The sequence below is a fragment of the Urocampus carinirostris genome, chromosome 19, assembly GCF_059441175.1.
Source record: "Urocampus carinirostris isolate Australia breed hairy pipefish chromosome 19, RoL_Ucar_1.0, whole genome shotgun sequence".
NCBI lineage: Eukaryota > Metazoa > Chordata > Actinopteri > Syngnathiformes > Syngnathidae > Urocampus > Urocampus carinirostris.
The window spans coordinates 19405380-19421628 of NC_142367.1; the positions used below are offsets into that span (position 1 = coordinate 19405380).

A 16249-nucleotide genomic window follows, 5' to 3' on the forward strand; every position below is an offset into this window, starting at 1 on the left:
AAATTGACCCTCAGCAGACACCGTCACAAAAACGATGTAAATAAACAAAACGGAGACTAGCCTCCCTAAAAGTAACATGAGCACGTCTACAATATGGGAAATATCCGATTCAGACACCGAAGTCGACACAGAATCAAAAAGCGATTTGGAATGCGTCGAAACTGTGAAAGATCGTGAAGAAGAAAAACTCATCGCTCATCCGTCGTTGTTTGAAGACGATCGGCCTAGTCCGGTTAAAAAACGCCGTTCCAAAGAAAAGATGGAGGCGGATAAAGAGAAAGCGAGGCAACGGAGGGAGGCTCGAGAGAACATCCGTGCAGCGAAGGAGCGAGAGAAACAGGAGAAGAGACAAGAACTGCAGAAAAGGAAAGAAGCTGCACAACGACTGAATAGTCTCAAACCAGAGAACTACCTCAAATGCTTGATTGTTTGCATAGATCCAGGTAAGTTTGATGCACCTGAGTTCTTCAAATCGCTATCAAACCCATTGGATCATTCACATACCTGTCAACCTGTACGTGTTTGCCGTACATAGTACGTTTTACTATGCATTTTAAGACGTACAAGAAAATCTGTAACGAAAAACGCAAATCTGTCAATTATGGGTACCATCCGGTATACATCGACTATCACGATACGGGAAATCAATCAAAAATCAAACGAGTTCGCCGCGGTAGCCTCTATCTCGGTATCGTTTTTTTTCGTTGCAAACGAAGCGAGCGATTTGATGCTACTGTGCATCTGCCTCCCCGGATTTCATGTGGTAGTTTGTGTAGTGAAAGGAAGTCCGTCTCTTTTAGGAGAACCGGCTTTTTCGGCTCAACTCATTAAAGAGAGCCGGCTCTCAAACGGCTCACTTGCTTTGATGCATTATATTAGGAATTATTATGTTGTATATCCACTACACAGCATTATATCCAGACAGATGAGCAGCTTCAGCGACAGACTGCTGTCACTGTCTTGTACCACGGACAGACTGAAGAGATCTTTTCTTCCTCATGCCACGAGGCTCTTTAACTCCACCCGGCGGAGTAAAGGCCCACATTAAACCACACCCCCTACATTGCATATTACCGTACTTTTATTGCAGTGTGTATTTTATGTAGCACTATTTAATGGAGCCCTGGAGCTTGACAGGTATGCGTTCAGTTGATCTTATTTCCTGACACATATTTTTGTTTCCAGCTCTCCTGGAACAGAAAGGCTCTGACATCCTCCTGAATACTTTGACGTCCCTTGAATGGAGATACAGCCTCCAAAAGCAGCCACTTCCTAAAAGTATCACATGGAGCATCGATTTACAGCAGGTGGGCTTTTGTTTTCCTAAAACTTTTTCTTTGAATGTGTATCCTATGTGGAAAAAACGGTTTTGTGTCTGCAGCTGTCCACAGATGGCACTCCAACAGTTGGAGAGGACCAACTGGTGCAGGTGCTAACTCCATCAGAATTCTCCGATATGGTCATCTCTGTGAAAAAGGTAAGAATATTTGTGTTTAATTTCAAAGTTTAGCGGAAAAATGCATCAAAAATGTTTGGAATGTTGATGTTCTACAGATGATTGACAGTGACAAGCTAGAGCCAATGGTGGATATCGGTCCAATCCCTGAGGCCCTCAATCAGGGTACTGGAAAGGTGGCCACACTCTTGGTTACAAAATCCCAGAAAGAACACAGGTGATTACAAATATTTGTATTAACGTAAATTCCGGACTATAGGGCGCACCTGATTATAAGCCGCACCCACCATATTTTAAGAGGAAAAACGATTTTGTACTTACACAAGCCGCACCTGTATATAAGCCGCATGCGCCCACATAAACACAAAATTAACCCAAACCCGACTTTAAGTCCCGCGATTGAAACTATATGTCCTTCATTAAAGTACACAGTCCAAAAATCACAGCCGGCAAAATGAACGGAAAATGATACCGGTACTTAAGGTTTGATGCAGACCTGCAGAGTCCGGTTCCCGTTGAAAGTAATCCAAGCAAAAAAGTGTATATTTCCAAAGGTAAGGGTGGGAAAAATATATATCCACTATTGTCCGCCTCGTCCACAAACAGGTCTTTACCGGTCCCCAGTTCCCGTCACCCCGCGTTTGTTTCGCCCCTCCTTTTTCATTCGCCCGTGCAAAACATATCAGAATAAGTGTCTAAAATAAATACAAATAAATACATTACAAAAATATACAGTTGCAAATACATATTATACATGGGTTACACATATTTACAAAGAAAGACGGTACACCGAGAGAGTTTTCAAAGCTTTAATAATAATAATATATCTTTCATCCCAAACGGTGCCTGTGACAGGGCAGTTAATGGTAGCAACACGCTCGCAACACAGTAAACGGATCAGGTAAAAAAAAACATACTGTACTTGTAAAAATCACGGTAAACCATCCTCATCTTCCTCCTTAGAACTGAAGCCATCAAAGTCCTCAGTGTCGGAAAGAAACTTTGTCATATAGACGTCGTCCCATGCTCCCTCAGCCTCACTCGCGCTGTCACTGTCGCTGGAACTCTCATCCACTCCTGATTCCTTGCTCTGTTTCCTTCTTTATCGGACTCCTCGATTGCTTTTAGCTTAAAAGCTGCGTCATGTGCCTTTCTTTTTGCATTTTGCATGATGAGGGTATGTTTACGCTAATTTGATTTATGCACAAGCCAAGAAGTTGCAGTCTTCCTCGGCGCATATACTCCACCGGTCTAAATCTTACCTTTTGTATTTGAGCGCCGCTGGCGGCCGTTAGAAAAATTACATAAATTGGCCGCATCACTGAATAAGCCGCAGGGTTGAAAGTTTGGGAAAAAAGTAGCGGCTTATAGTCCGGAATTTACGGTACTCATATAATAGCTTGCATTATTGTCATATAAATTGAGAATCACAATATAACCACGACACATTTAATACGTGGGCCTCTTTCCAACAGGAAACAAGCTTTGGGTGAAATAATTAAATCTAAATATGGTGGTGGGCATGTGGACCTTGAAGAGGTGAGTAGGATTACATCTCCCGATGTTTGGCATTAACAATATATTTAATTAATATTTTTCACCTTGCCTGCACACCAGGTCCTTGTGTATCTGCAACTACATAAGAACATATCAGTGTTCTTTGTGGATGGATGGCAGGACATCACTGATCACGTGTGTGCCATCACCAAGTCCTTGTCCAAACGACCATATAAGTACGTTTCTCCAGCCTTGGCAACAAAAGCTGTGGCTTTGATTTGAGTCGGACCTGAACTGTGACCCTGACTGGGATCAGATCTAGGTTCTATGACACTGGCCAGACTTTGACAACAACCTTATTGCCTGTCTTTAACTCGAGATTGACAAGACCCACCTACTTGGCTATGACTGGACTTGTTTGTCTCTACCTCGAAAAAGACAAGCGCTGTCAGTCTGGTTTTTGACTCAAATTGGACCATAACCACCTGCCTGTCTTTAACTGGACTATTATTAGAAAGACCTGCCTGGATTTTGACTCAACTCAGAACCTCACTGCCTGTCTGGCTTTGACTCACTTGAATTGTACAAGAGCTATCTGCCTGGCTTAGACTTGACCCGGACCAGAATCACCTTCCTTGTGACGACTGGACTCGGACCACAACCATCTTCCTGGCTTTGACTCCATTCTGACCAGAAACGCTTGCTTTCATTTGACATGACATAAATCAGAGCTGCCTGGTCAGCTTTGACTCTGCCCGGACCAGACCTACCTGGCTGGCTTTGGCTCGAAACTGACTAGAACTGCCTCCGTGGTTTTTGACTCAACTTGGACCATAACCACATGCCTTTGACTTGACTCTGAACAACATCACTCGTATGGCTTTGACTCGGCTCAAACCAGAGCCACCTGTCTGGCTTTGACTCACTCGAATCAGACCAGAGCCACCTGCCTTATTTTTGACCCGGTCCGAACCCGCCTGGCTTTGACTCCTCTTGAACCAGTGCCTCATGGATTTGACTCAACCCGGACCATGGCCATCGGACTTTAACCTAACTCAGACCAGGGAGGCTTGGCTTTGACTTAACTAGGACAACAGCAGTCGCAGGACAAAAACTAGGAACCTTCCCGTGGTGTCCTGCGAAGGGCACTCTCCAGGGGGGAGCCTCACGAATCCAACTCAATCCACTCAGACTCGCTCTCTCTTTCTTTCTTGGTCCTCTCTCCTTCTTTGTCTCTCCTTTTCTCTCTTCCCCCTTTACACTCTTGTCTCTCATTTTCTCTATCCCTCTCTTTCCTACTCTCTCCCCACCTCTCACTCTCTTTTCCCCCTTTTTGCGTTTTACTCTGTCTCTCTCGCTTTCTATCCGTCCCTTTCGATCTCTCTCTTCTACTCTCCTGTCTCTGTTCTTCTTAGGGCGGGCGACTTCGAGAGCAACCCTGGCCCCCAGTCCAAATGCCAGTGGTGCTTTCGAACCATTCGCTGCAACCACACCCCAATCACCTGTACTACCTGCCCACGGGGCTTCCATAAATCATGCACCGGCCTGTCCGAACGTACCAAGGACTTCAGAGGCTTCGTATGCTTGGTTTGCTTGGGTCACACCCCGTCAGGCCTGGCGGCACAGGACAGTCGCAGCCCCCTCTCCTTTGGAGAACTACGGAGCCTCCCACGAGCGAATCTAGCGCTACTGAGGATTACCTTAGGCGCCTTGAGTGACTCAACAACAACAACAACAGCAGTCCAGCTTTGACTCAAGATGGACTGAACCCACTGGACTTGTACCAGACCACAACCGCCTGCCTGTTTTTTTTTACTCCGACCACAACCACCTTTTCTGGTTTTTGACTCGACTTGGACCACCTTTGCCTTGACTCAGTACAGGCCTGCCTGGCTTTGACTCAATCAGGCTACAGCTACCCTACTTTTATTGGATTGGGACAAGAACTGTAAAGCCTGACTTGAGTCAGAGTCCTGTATTTCTTATATCCGTTTCTCTGTTGCCTTCGGATCTTCTGGCAGGCAGTTGATGGAGCAGTCAGAACTGCCGTTCTGCGTGGATGGCTCGTGGGCCAGTGGGGTTCGGGTGGAGAAGGACGGCTCCGGGCTCAAGCAAGTGTGGAGCAAGCAGATACAGCAGCTTAACAGAGTCAGCCAAACCACCGCATCCAGCGTGACCACAGCATACCCGTCACCTCAACTACTGCTGCAGGTAAGACTTTGACTCTGTGTCTTTTGTACATCAAGTTATACAATTGTTCGTGTTTCTTACTTTAAACCACAGGCATACAAGGCGGCGAATTCCGAGGAGGAGAGAAAAAAGCTTCTGGCTGATCTGCCGGTCAAAGGCGAAGGCAAAGACAGACGAGTAGGACCTGAGATTTCCACCAGAATTTACCGTTGCCTCACCTCTAACAACCCGGAATTGGTTCTGGATTGAATTATAACTGCTAACAATATTGTGCTGCTACTATCTGCCATTGCTCGGTGGTGTCAATGTGTTAAAAACAATAAAACTCGGGCATTCTGTGGCAAATAAAGCATCATGGTGAGATATTTTTTCCAAAAGCATGGAGATCTATTTTTTTATTCTAAAACAATTCAATAAAAACAAATCTGTATCCGTGTTTTCTGTTTTTTTATTTCATTCACTAAGTAAAGTACTGTAAATTACAAAAAGTCTTTGCATAGTATGAAAAAGTCATTTGTTTCATGGTTTCTACCCCCGCCCCCATACATTCCTATATGAGCCTAATTTGTTAAATATAACCTTTCATTTGTAATTAAACAGAAAAGTATTTAAATCAAAAGTTGAGTCAAAAAATGATTTAAAAAAAAGTCAAGTTTTCAAATATTTCTCATTTGTTAAGGTTAATTTCCATTTTATTCAAGTTATTCAATGCAGCCTTAACCTTAAGACAGGATTGTATAAAAATATGAATGCTGAATACCATTAAAGGGACAGTGTACTATTATTTACCATCTCCAAATGGTAACAAAAAATATATATATAAAAAAAAAGATTTTAAAATAACAAAAATACATAAACATGCATTGTTGAAACTGCTGCCATGTCAATAAATCCACATGAGTCTCACCTAGAGGGAGCTGACAACTATGTCTGCCATCTTGCTGCTAAGGGTATCCAAATACTCCAAAGGGCTAGTCAAAAAATGAGTTAAATGGTGCATTTTGGTCACCGAGTCTATGTATTCTTTCTCCCTTGTGCTTTTTAGCACTCGTTTTCCGTTGCATTACACCATCCAGGAACATCTAGTGTTGAAAAAATACACACTGTCCCTTTAAAAAAAGTTATCCAAGTACAAGTGCATTGGTCTTGATCTTAATCCATGCATTATTGTAGCGTTTTCACTGGAGTTTCCCAACTTTGCCGTCGATTTGCTGCTTGGAGTTTGCACCAATCAAGTCCAGCGGCATCTTTTACTCCGATAAACTTCTGGCTCGGAATCTTCGTCATCGCTGTCGGGATATGTCGGGGGCGAGGAGCAAGGGATGGGTGACTCACAAGAATTCCCCGGTATCGGGCTAGGTGAGTCGCTGAGGACGACAGAGTCCGATGGGGGTCCCGCATCCTCCTCGGATGGCGTGACGGAGAACACCCAGCCTAGCCGCCGACGCAGGAGAACCAGAAGACCCGGAGGAAGCTCCAGAGCGGCGAGGACGTCCGGGCAGGTGGGCAGGATTTGTCGGAGGCGTGTGCAGCACATGTACTGCAGGGAGGTGGGCGTGTAACAAGCCCGGATCACTTTCATGCTGCTCTTGGCTGCCGTGGAGCACAGCATGGGGTAAAGCTTCTTGTTCTGCAGCCTGGTGGCAGCCACACCTGTTGGTGAAGAGAAAAATGGGAATTATCTTGTTGTCGTATTTGTTCTGTTCCATGGGTACTTCAAATCTTCTGCACAACATTGTGACCAAAATAGAAAATGGGAAGATAAAAACCCAGAAATAGTCTAATTAGTATGATCAGTGTTTTTCATTCTGGCCAGTATTCCCTCTAAGCACTGCTCGCACATTCTCGGCGCACAAGAAAATCTAGCCAGCGCACAAAAATCAGGGCTCAAAATTACTAATTAAGAAGCGAATTAAGTCAAAGTTACAGTCTATGAAGGTAAAAATACACGGGTTCCCCTGACGTTGTGTACTAAATGCGGTATTTTGAAGTTGAGTAAAGTTAGTAGAGTTTGTCGAGAACCGGCTTCTTCGGCTCGGCTCACTAAAAGGAACCGGCTTTTTCGGGTCCTAAACGGCTCTTCAGGTTGTTTTTGCTTCTTTAATCCCAACATGACTAAATATTATGTAAAATTATGCACAAAAAGACTCAAAGGAAGGGGGGAATAGAACAAAAAAGAAAAAAATTACCAAAATGAAAAAGTAGTGAAAAGCTGAGAAAAAAAGGAAACAAAAGAAAGAGAAAAAAAGAATTTCCTTCTCACAGAACGCACCTATGCATCGTCGATTCTTGTAGATAGTTAAGGTGCCATGCCAGGTGTCCAAGTGCAGTCCTATGATGGAACCTTGACCGAACCGGGACGAGAAGTTGACTTTCTCACCTTTATGCTGGAGGAGACCTTAAAAACCAAACAAGATTTGTTTTTATTAATTAAGAAATACTCTGATCCCTCATTCATTACAGTTATTGGGGACCAGAACTCCCCATGATATGCAAAAATCCGTGAAGTAATGCTCCCATTTTTTATCTACATGCAGTCTGACGGTCCCCAGCTATGAGCAATAGTGAACTGGGGATAATGGATCACAGGTGTTGTTAATCTTAAGCGGAAATAAGACCCAAATTTGCTCTCTCTGGCTCTGCTTTAAGTCATAGACGACTGGGGATAATGGGCCGCTGCCAAAACAGCGCAGTTCATTATAGGAGGGCCACAATGACACGCTATCACGGCCTGAACTGAAAAAGAAAATACAATTATATATATATATATATATATATATATATATATATATATATATATACATATATATATAAAATAGCTTTGCTGGCCCCTGCACTCAACAATAGTCCCCGGGGGATGGTCAAGAAACCCACTCCAATCGCCAAACTTTAGAGGGGGCTGGAAAAAGGATGGGCCAAAATCACACCAGATCAGTGTGAAAGACTAGTAGAGGTGTTGTTGTCATTCACAGCAGACGCCTGTACACTTCTTACCAATTGCTGATTGTTGTAACCTTCAAAAAAATTTATTTCATGCCAAAGTTGGTGTTGTTCTCTAATTTTATATTTGATGAGTGCATTTTCCGAAAAACATATTTTTGTGAAATGCTTGAAGGCATTTTGTAAAAACAAAATCAAGTATTGTCGTACCATGCCGTAGACACAAGAAAATATCATTCAATTCTGGAACAGTAGAGATAGTATGGGCAGCACGGCCGCACAGTTCTGAGGTCATGAGATCGAACCTCCTGTGTGGAGTTTGCATGTTCTCCCCGTGCTTGCGTGGGTTTCCTTCGGGCACTCCGGTTTCCTCCCACATTCCAAAAACATGCATGTCAAGTTAATTGGCCGGTCCAAATTGTCCCTAGGTGTGAATGAGCGATTGAGTTGACCGTCTCTATGTGCCCTGTGATTGGCTGGCAACCAGTTCAGGGTGTCCCCTGCCCTCTGCCCGAAGATAGCTGGGATGGGCTCCAGCACCCCCGCGACCCTACTGAGGATAAGCGGTGCAGATAATTGATGGATAAAGATAGTATCATTTCTAAAGTATTCATTTTTTTATAAGTTGTTTCTTATACTTTGATCTCCAGTGTGTATATCCACAGTATATGTTGCCTTCCTTTTAAGGCTTACACTGTACTTTACTTTAATTTTTTTTCAGCTCCAGACATAAAACGTGTTTTTTGTGGTCCGATATGGCACTGATTCCTAGTTGCATGAACTAAAGGCTTGTAATAGCCCAAATAAGACACAAGATGTCGGCAAAGCGCGTTTTTCTAAACGCTAGTCTAGGCCCACATTGCAACACCAAGTCCAAACCTGTGTAGGAAAGCCCCCAGCTGTCCTCGTCGTGACCCAACAGGCTGCCAAAGTTATATTTGAATTTGTCCAGGTTGACCTCGGCGGTTCCGATTCCCACCATCTGCAAGTGTCAAACATAAATACATCAATAATCATCATGAACTTCATGATCAAAACGAGTTTTTGCAACGGTCCTACCATGTCGGTTCCGTAGACGGGCGAGGTCATCTTGACTTCCCAGAAGTGTTGACCCTCGGCGAGCTCGGTCGTACCGCGGATGGCGGCCGTGCCGCAGCTGTAGTCCGAGTGGAAGCTCACTTTGCGGTTGTCGCAACTGAGGAAGGCGCCGGAGGACTTCAGGCGCTCGTCCCAGACCCAGTCGAAGTCTGCTTGGATTTAGGTTTAAAGCTGTCAACTGGACATTGTTATTACCACTCATATTGATTATGACTGTGTTTTGTCCGTTAATCCCCTTGCAATATCCATTGCATACTGGTCATCCTGTAAAGAGAATATGTGGCCCCTTCTCGAGGTTTCTTTATTATCCTCATGTTGAGGTTGAGTTTTTCCTTGCCCTCATGTAGGTTTTAGATCAGGGGATGGTGTAATAATAGTCTGTAGTTTGCAATAGTCTGTTCAGCCCTTTGAGACTCCTTGTGATTAAGTGTGTCACATAAACATGACTTGACTTGACTCATCCTGACTTTTTTGAGTTTTTCCTTGCCCTCATGTAGGTTTTAGATCAAGGGACGCTGTAATAATAGTCTGTAGTTTGCAATAGCCTTTGGTCTGTGCAGCCCTTTGAGACCCCTTGTGATTAAGGGTAATACAATTATCGTAAACATAACTTGATGTGATTTAAGTCCAGTTTTGGGCAATATAGTGAGAAAATGAAAAAAAAAAACTCTGGAAAACTACTATTATAAAACAATTCAAACAGTAAAGCGCACAAAATGCAAATTTATTTGCAAGTAATACTGTTAAAAAAAACTACAACACAAGCAACGAATAACAGATTCAAAATCTGTATTAATGGAAAGTTAACATTCATTTATCATGCAAGAATTTATTTTCTCAACAAATAATTTTGTTTTGCAAAATTAACTAGTTTTATTATATTTTTTTAACAAAAACGGAATAAAAAAATATTACAAAATGAAAATAATATATATTTTTTTAAAATAAATAAATAATTCGATGAAACTAAATAAAAATAATATTTTTTAACGATTGTTTGATAATAAGCACCAGCTTATCTTCACTTTAGTACATTTTCTAAGCGTTCATTTTTCGAATGACCAATTCTTTAGGCTACCTCAGACATTAAAAATGCCCCCAATAGCTGACTCGGCACTTTTGGTTTTGTCGCTTCAGCATTTTACCCCAGAAAGACATTTTACTCTTCTAGACCAGAATGACATTGAATACCAACACCATATTTTACAGGCAGTTAAGTTGGTTAACCCTAGATGTGAAAAAAGCAAAAAAAGCTGACTCAGCATTTATTCTGGTCTGTGCGGCCTTGTGATAAAGGGCTATAGAAATAAATTTGACCTGACTAAAAGAAATATTGACTTATTTGCTTAAATGCAAAAAGAAACTAGTTCGTAACTTTAATAATTAGCACCATTTTTTTTAAATTGACGATAAATCAATAAATCAAAGGTGGGGTGCGTTGTTCGAGGTGTCTTTAAAAAGTTCAAAGTTACATATTTTCTTCATTAAGTATGTGTTCAGCACGCTCAACTGATTTCAGGGAGCCCTTATAATATTTTCCACTGCGCATATCTGCTTTTATCTTACTTTTAGTAAAGCTCTTCAAGGCGCAATGAGGTGAGAGGAATCAGGAACTTGGGGGTGGGTCCTGGAGAGTGACATCGTCCCTGCTGTCTTTTGTGTGTGTAACATGAAAATAGTAAATTTAAGAAGTGACATTCTACAAGTAGAGTCCAAATGTCAACCCAAACCACAAGAAAGACTAAAAAAAAGGCAGTATTTTAGCGCATCTAAGAAATGCTCGTACTTGCACATGCATCATGAACGAGCTGACAGAGGCTGGAATGATGACAGGAGAAAAGTTTCAAATTCTGTACAGCTCCTTCAAAATAATTGCGTCTAATGATCTTGAATAACAGGCTGCACGGCGGCTGAGTGGTTAGCGCGTTCGCGGCAGGACTAAGGTCATGAGATCGAACCTCCCTGTGTGGAGTTTGCATATTCTCCCCGTGCTTGCGTGGGTCTCCTCCGGGCACTCAGGTTTCCTCCCACATTCCAAAAACATGCATGTCAGGTTAATTGGCCGGTCCAAATTGTCCCTAGGTGTGAATGAGCGAGCGAGTTGTCTGTCCCTGTGTGCCCTGTGATTGGCTGGCAAGTAGTTCAGGGTGTCCCCTGCCCTGTGCCCGAGAACAGCTGGGATGGGCTCCAGCACCCCCGCGACCCTACTGAGGATAAGTGGTCCATCCATCCATTATCTGCACCACTTTTCCTCAGTAGGGTCACGGGGGGTGCTGGAGCCCATATCAGCTATCTTCGGGCAGTGGGCAGGGACAACCTGAACTGGTTGCCAGGGCGCACAGGGACAGACTATTTACTCGTCCATTCACACCTAGGGACAATTTGGACCGGCCAATTAACCTGACATGCAATGGAGTGCCCGGAGAAAACCCACGCAAGCACGGGGAGAACATGCAAACTCCGCACAGGAGAATTCGATCCCATGACATCAGATCTATGCCGTGGGTGCGCTAACCACTCATCCGCCGTGCCGCCCATCTTGATCAACATAACTGAACAAATTATCGAACTCACCGTCTCGGTCATCTTCCCCGCAGAGGCATTCGCCACTGATTAGCTCATCTCCCAGAGTACACTGACAGAAAGACTCCCCCTGCACGGGCGTCAGGCTGGACGGGACCACTGCCTCATCCGTCACCTCAGAGGCCGCCTGGGAGTTGGTCAGATGATCCGCCTCGGACTCCGGGTCACCGATCTGTGAGAGGCAAACGCTACGGTACTGTGCAGCTTCAGGAAACCGAACCTCGATCCTACCTGTGTCGTCATCTGGCTTTCCCATTGCTGCTCCTCTGCGATAGCATCCGTGCCGGGCCGCGTTTCCACCCGGGCCATATTAACAGCCCGGCCGCTTCTTCCTTTCCTCGGCATGGACGGTGAATCGAAGATAGCTCTTAAAGTTTGAGTTTCCCCGCCTTCCAGCTACCCGTTTCCAAAAACGAGTTGCTTCTGAAGTGACTTCTATGGTGATACTCAGCCCTGGACTCTGAAAATCAAATACCCTGCTTTAAATACAGACACATTTGCATTACCAAGCATTTTATTTCGAGGTCCTCACGCTCCGCTCAATGAGAGGGACAGCTTGCGTTCTAGCGTGCCTATTTCTACCTCTCCCATATGCCACGACCGGCATGCGGGTATGTGTGTAAAGTTTCAATCCCGCCTTCTGCTCTTGGCACCGAACCCAGATCCTCGCACTACTGCGCAAATTAGGTCACATGCCGAGCGACCAGTATTTGAAGTTCACCTTGCTGCAAGTATTGTAATATGTGACGATAAAGTTATGCCGTAGAAGCAATACTCTGTAAATATTGCTAATATGTCGTAATATTCTTTTTTATGTTGTGTTTTTTTTCTTCAACGTCTTTATAGAAATATGGATATGGGTTTTCTCAACATAGGCAAGATGTTTTTTCAGGTAGTGCTTCTATATTCCTTTGGGGTTTAAAAACTGCACTGTACAATTGTAAAAAATAAAACTATATTTATAGATAAAGAAAGCTGGTTTATGGCTTATTTTCTTTTAATAATTGAATAGTTAAGTAGTTTGCAATGGCATTTCTAATAGTTTCATTCTGATCTCAATACAAGTCCCAAACAAAGTATTGGTGTCACGACCAGAACGGAATCAGGACCCAAATGCGTTAACCATAAGTTTATTGATAGAAAGAGGACAGTCAGCGATCCGGTGCTCGCTGGACGCGGGAAGCAAGCCGCTCATGCAATCGGATAGTGATCCGAATACGGAAGTGGATCTTCCGGAGCGGGAGACGGCAGTGTCAAGGACGGAAAAACGGGTCAATAGCTGGGACAGGGGGGCAAAAACGTGGTCGGATTCAAAAAATAGGTCGTAGCCGTAGACAAACGGGGAGATCAGGAACGGACGGGTGGAAAAAACGGGTGCAAAAACGGGACAGGCGGGAGTCAGGGTAAAAAATGCTTGCCTTGTAACAACAGAGGTTAGCTGACGGACTGACAAACGGAGAGTGAAAGGACTGGGCTTAAAAAGAGACAGGGAACCAATCAGGTAGCCCGCTGTGGCTGGCACCAAATGAGTGGGCGCAGGTGATGCTAATCAGTAATCATGAGAATTGGATGTTTTTAGAATACAATGGTCTGTATTTGTATTAATTACAGCATAGTGTACAATGTTTATAAGAAGATAAACGTGTAATAAAGACTTCAAAGATAGAATAAGATATAACTAATATTTATGATATGTAAAAGTTAGTGGTGGTAGACTGGCCTCTTGGTATATTAGAAAGAATTGTGAAAAAATAAAGAAATGGAACATAAATGTAAATTTTCTTCTTCACAGTCAACATATATATGCTTTTTTTTTCTTTCTACAGTCTTTTTGCTTGTGTATGGCAATGATGGCTCCAGGCAAGAAAATGTCTCCAAACCTGTGAATCCAATACAATCTGAATCCAAACCGTATTATCGAACTTCCAAAAGTAATATAATCCAATTCAGATTTTAGTAAAACACAACACAAACTGATGCGTGTGTAATTCTTGCTGATCACAACGTCCAGTATCAATATTGTACAACACTGGGTGCAATATCAGCAGACACTTTTATTTTTTACAATCAATATACAATAGTCATGTCATGTTTATTTGTGACACCCTTAATCACAAAGAGTCTCAAAGGGCTGCACAGACCACAGATTTTTGCAAACCACAGACTATTATGACAACATCCCCTGATCTAAAACCTACATGAGGGCAAGGAAAAACTCAAAAAAAATATTATATATACAATATACAATATTATACGATACTCAAGTATTTGTTTTACAAATAAAACGATTGTATAAAAGGTTTTTTTTTTTTTTTTTTACAAATAACTACTGTACCGGCAAATAATAAGCGGGGAGACTGTAAATAAATAAACTGCATCATAGTGAGGGATTACTGTAAAGCCAACGATAAGAAGGTAGGCCCCTTGCATGGCTGACTCCCCTGTGTGTGTGAATGGATAAGTGTGAAGTACATTGTAAAGCGCTTTGGGAGGTCTTCAGTGACTTGAAAAGTGCTATAAAAAACGCAGTCAATTTACGATTTATTACGTGTAAATCCAGCAGTGCCCAGTCCAATCTCGTTGTAAACAATCAACACCAAGTTGGTTAACCAGTGCAAATTAAGACATTTGTATTCCATTTATTTCTAATAAACATGCTGCATCAAGTTCAATCAGCATCAAAAGTTACTTAAAACTGGGCAAGGCGGCCAGAAAATAATCTAAATATTATCAGTCGGTCAGGACGATTATGATTTAATTCAACTTTAAAACGATAACCCTCACCCGATGGTACACATTGATATAAAGTTTCATTGTTTAAATAAATATATATCCATGCAAAATGCTCAAACAAGAACTGGTTAATAGTAATAGCTTTCTGTAACTAACGTGATCAAAAAAACAGACTTTGTTAACCATTGTTTGATTATTTAACCCACCTTTGAGGAAACAAACCGAATTTAAAGGGACAGTGTGTAATATTTGACCAATAGATGCCACTGTATTGTTTAGTGCAACAGGAAATGAGTGGTACAAAGCACAAGGAAAAATATAAACTACTCAAAGTGACCAAACCGCACGATATTTCTTGCCAAACCTTTCACAAGGTTCGCGGTTTTGAGTTACCCGTAGCAGCAAGATGTCGGGCAGTTATGTCAGTTCCCGTGAGGTGAGCCTCATGTCATGTAAAAAATTTTGGGATCAAGAGATCGCAGGTTCGAGTCCCGGCTCCTCTGTGTTATATGTCGAAGTGTCCTTGGGCAAGACACTGAATCCCTAATGCCCCCAATAAGCAGGTTGGCGCCTTGCATGGCTGCACGGCCGCTTTTGGTGTGTGAGTGTGTGTGTGTGAATGGGTAAGTGTGAAGCACATTGTAAAGTGCTTTGGGAAGTCTTCATAGACTTGAAAAGCGCTATAGAAATGCAGACCATTTACCATTTTCTTGACCTATGAATATTTTTTTAAAACGCTCAAGCAGCCGCTAAAAATACTACAAACTGTCCTTTTAAGAAGTACCTACCCTCCATTTCACAATTTAGCGCTCAAAATGACGATTTGCACCAAGTTACATGAATAATTGCAGTAGCGCTGTACAGTAGTTTGGATCAAGCGTGCCGAACATGTGATCCCAGCAGCTGGTCGCTGCTTTTCCAAGCAGGTGCACCAGATAATTGCCAACTATTTAGATTAGTGAGTCTCGGTTCACTTTAAGTGGGCTTTGGCCTACATACTGCATCATCTGGACCCCTTGAGCCAACCAGTACCAAAGTGTGATCAGTTGCAATGGGGATATTTAGGGTTTATTAAGAATATTGGGTGTCACAAATGCAACTGCTATGATACTAGTTGGTTGGTTGGTTGGATCCCTTAACCATTGGGATCGTAGGGGCGCTATTTCCTGTGGTGTGTCTTGGACAAGTACAGCCTGATGGCGCCCATCACCTCTCCAAGCCAACATATGTTTCCACCCGGTCTTGAACCGGGGACCTTTCGCGTGCTAGGCGATTGAGCTCAACCACTGTTCCTAAAGCTGATCACCAATCATTTACATGACATCACATAGCACAAGTGCATCTCTGTTGTACATAGAAATCATGTATATTTTGAATTAAAATAAAATGATGGTCTTACCTTAATAGATCCACCTCAAATACCCTTCCTGGGAGTAGCAGCTCATTTGACCGTTAACGTGCCACTATATGAGAGCGTGTGACAGGTGCGCTTTACACCGTGGCCCATTTCTTCTCTTGGACGCCGGACGTAAACATGACTTGGCCACGCCTTTTGCCTTCCGCTCATTGGATCAAGCATGTGAGAGGGCGGGGTTTGGAGTGTGAGTTCCGTGTCCAAAGGGTAATTCAATTAGAAAAAAATGTGTGTGTAATATAGCAAATCATATACTATTCGGAATATAGTGTTGTATTTAAAATACAATTCAACTACGTTATAATAAATAGAGCTTAATGAAAATGATTCAGGATCAA

General features: G+C 42.9%; 2 protein-coding genes across 2 annotated transcripts; one reads left to right on the forward strand and one right to left on the reverse strand.

The window, feature by feature from the left end:
- The first annotated feature begins 8 nt into the window (after positions 1-8).
- On the forward strand, positions 9-5573 carry eme2 (essential meiotic structure-specific endonuclease subunit 2). The gene is made up of 8 exons (XM_088323998.1): positions 9-443; positions 1186-1307; positions 1382-1477; positions 1555-1673; positions 2932-2995; positions 3074-3189; positions 4975-5164; positions 5237-5573. The coding sequence occupies exons 1-8, from the start codon at positions 77-79 to the stop codon at positions 5390-5392; spliced, it is 1230 nt and encodes a 409-aa protein (XP_088180124.1). The 5' UTR covers positions 9-76; the 3' UTR covers positions 5393-5573.
- Positions 5574-5609: 36 nt separating this feature from the next.
- Positions 5610-16041, reverse strand: LOC148347622 (SPRY domain-containing SOCS box protein 3-like). The gene is made up of 7 exons (XM_088323999.1): positions 15897-16041; positions 11996-12224; positions 11756-11936; positions 9143-9330; positions 8963-9065; positions 7416-7541; positions 5610-6796 (listed from the first exon to the last, which is right to left on the reverse strand). The coding sequence occupies exons 2-7, from the start codon at positions 12107-12109 to the stop codon at positions 6375-6377; spliced, it is 1134 nt and encodes a 377-aa protein (XP_088180125.1). The 5' UTR covers positions 12110-12224; positions 15897-16041; the 3' UTR covers positions 5610-6374.
- Positions 16042-16249: the final 208 nt, after the last annotated feature.

Excerpts from the sequence above, each read along its gene's own strand:
- eme2 (XM_088323998.1), top strand. The coding sequence starts at position 77 with ATGAGCACGTCTACAATATGGGAAATATCCGATTCAGACACCGAAGTC. Across the intron at positions 1,478-1,554 it reads TGGTCATCTCTGTGAAAAAG|ATGATTGACAGTGACAAGCT; the intron begins GTAAGAATATTT and ends GATGTTCTACAG. Across the intron at positions 5,165-5,236 it reads CACCTCAACTACTGCTGCAG|GCATACAAGGCGGCGAATTC; the intron begins GTAAGACTTTGA and ends TTTAAACCACAG.
- LOC148347622 (XM_088323999.1), bottom strand. The coding sequence starts at position 12,109 with ATGCCGAGGAAAGGAAGAAGCGGCCGGGCTGTTAATATGGCCCGGGTG. Across the intron at positions 9,331-11,755 it reads CGGGGAAGATGACCGAGACG|ACTTCGACTGGGTCTGGGAC; the intron begins GTGAGTTCGATA and ends AAATCCAAGCAG. Across the intron at positions 7,542-8,962 it reads CTGGGGGCTTTCCTACACAG|GTCTCCTCCAGCATAAAGGT; the intron begins GTTTGGACTTGG and ends TTGGTTTTTAAG.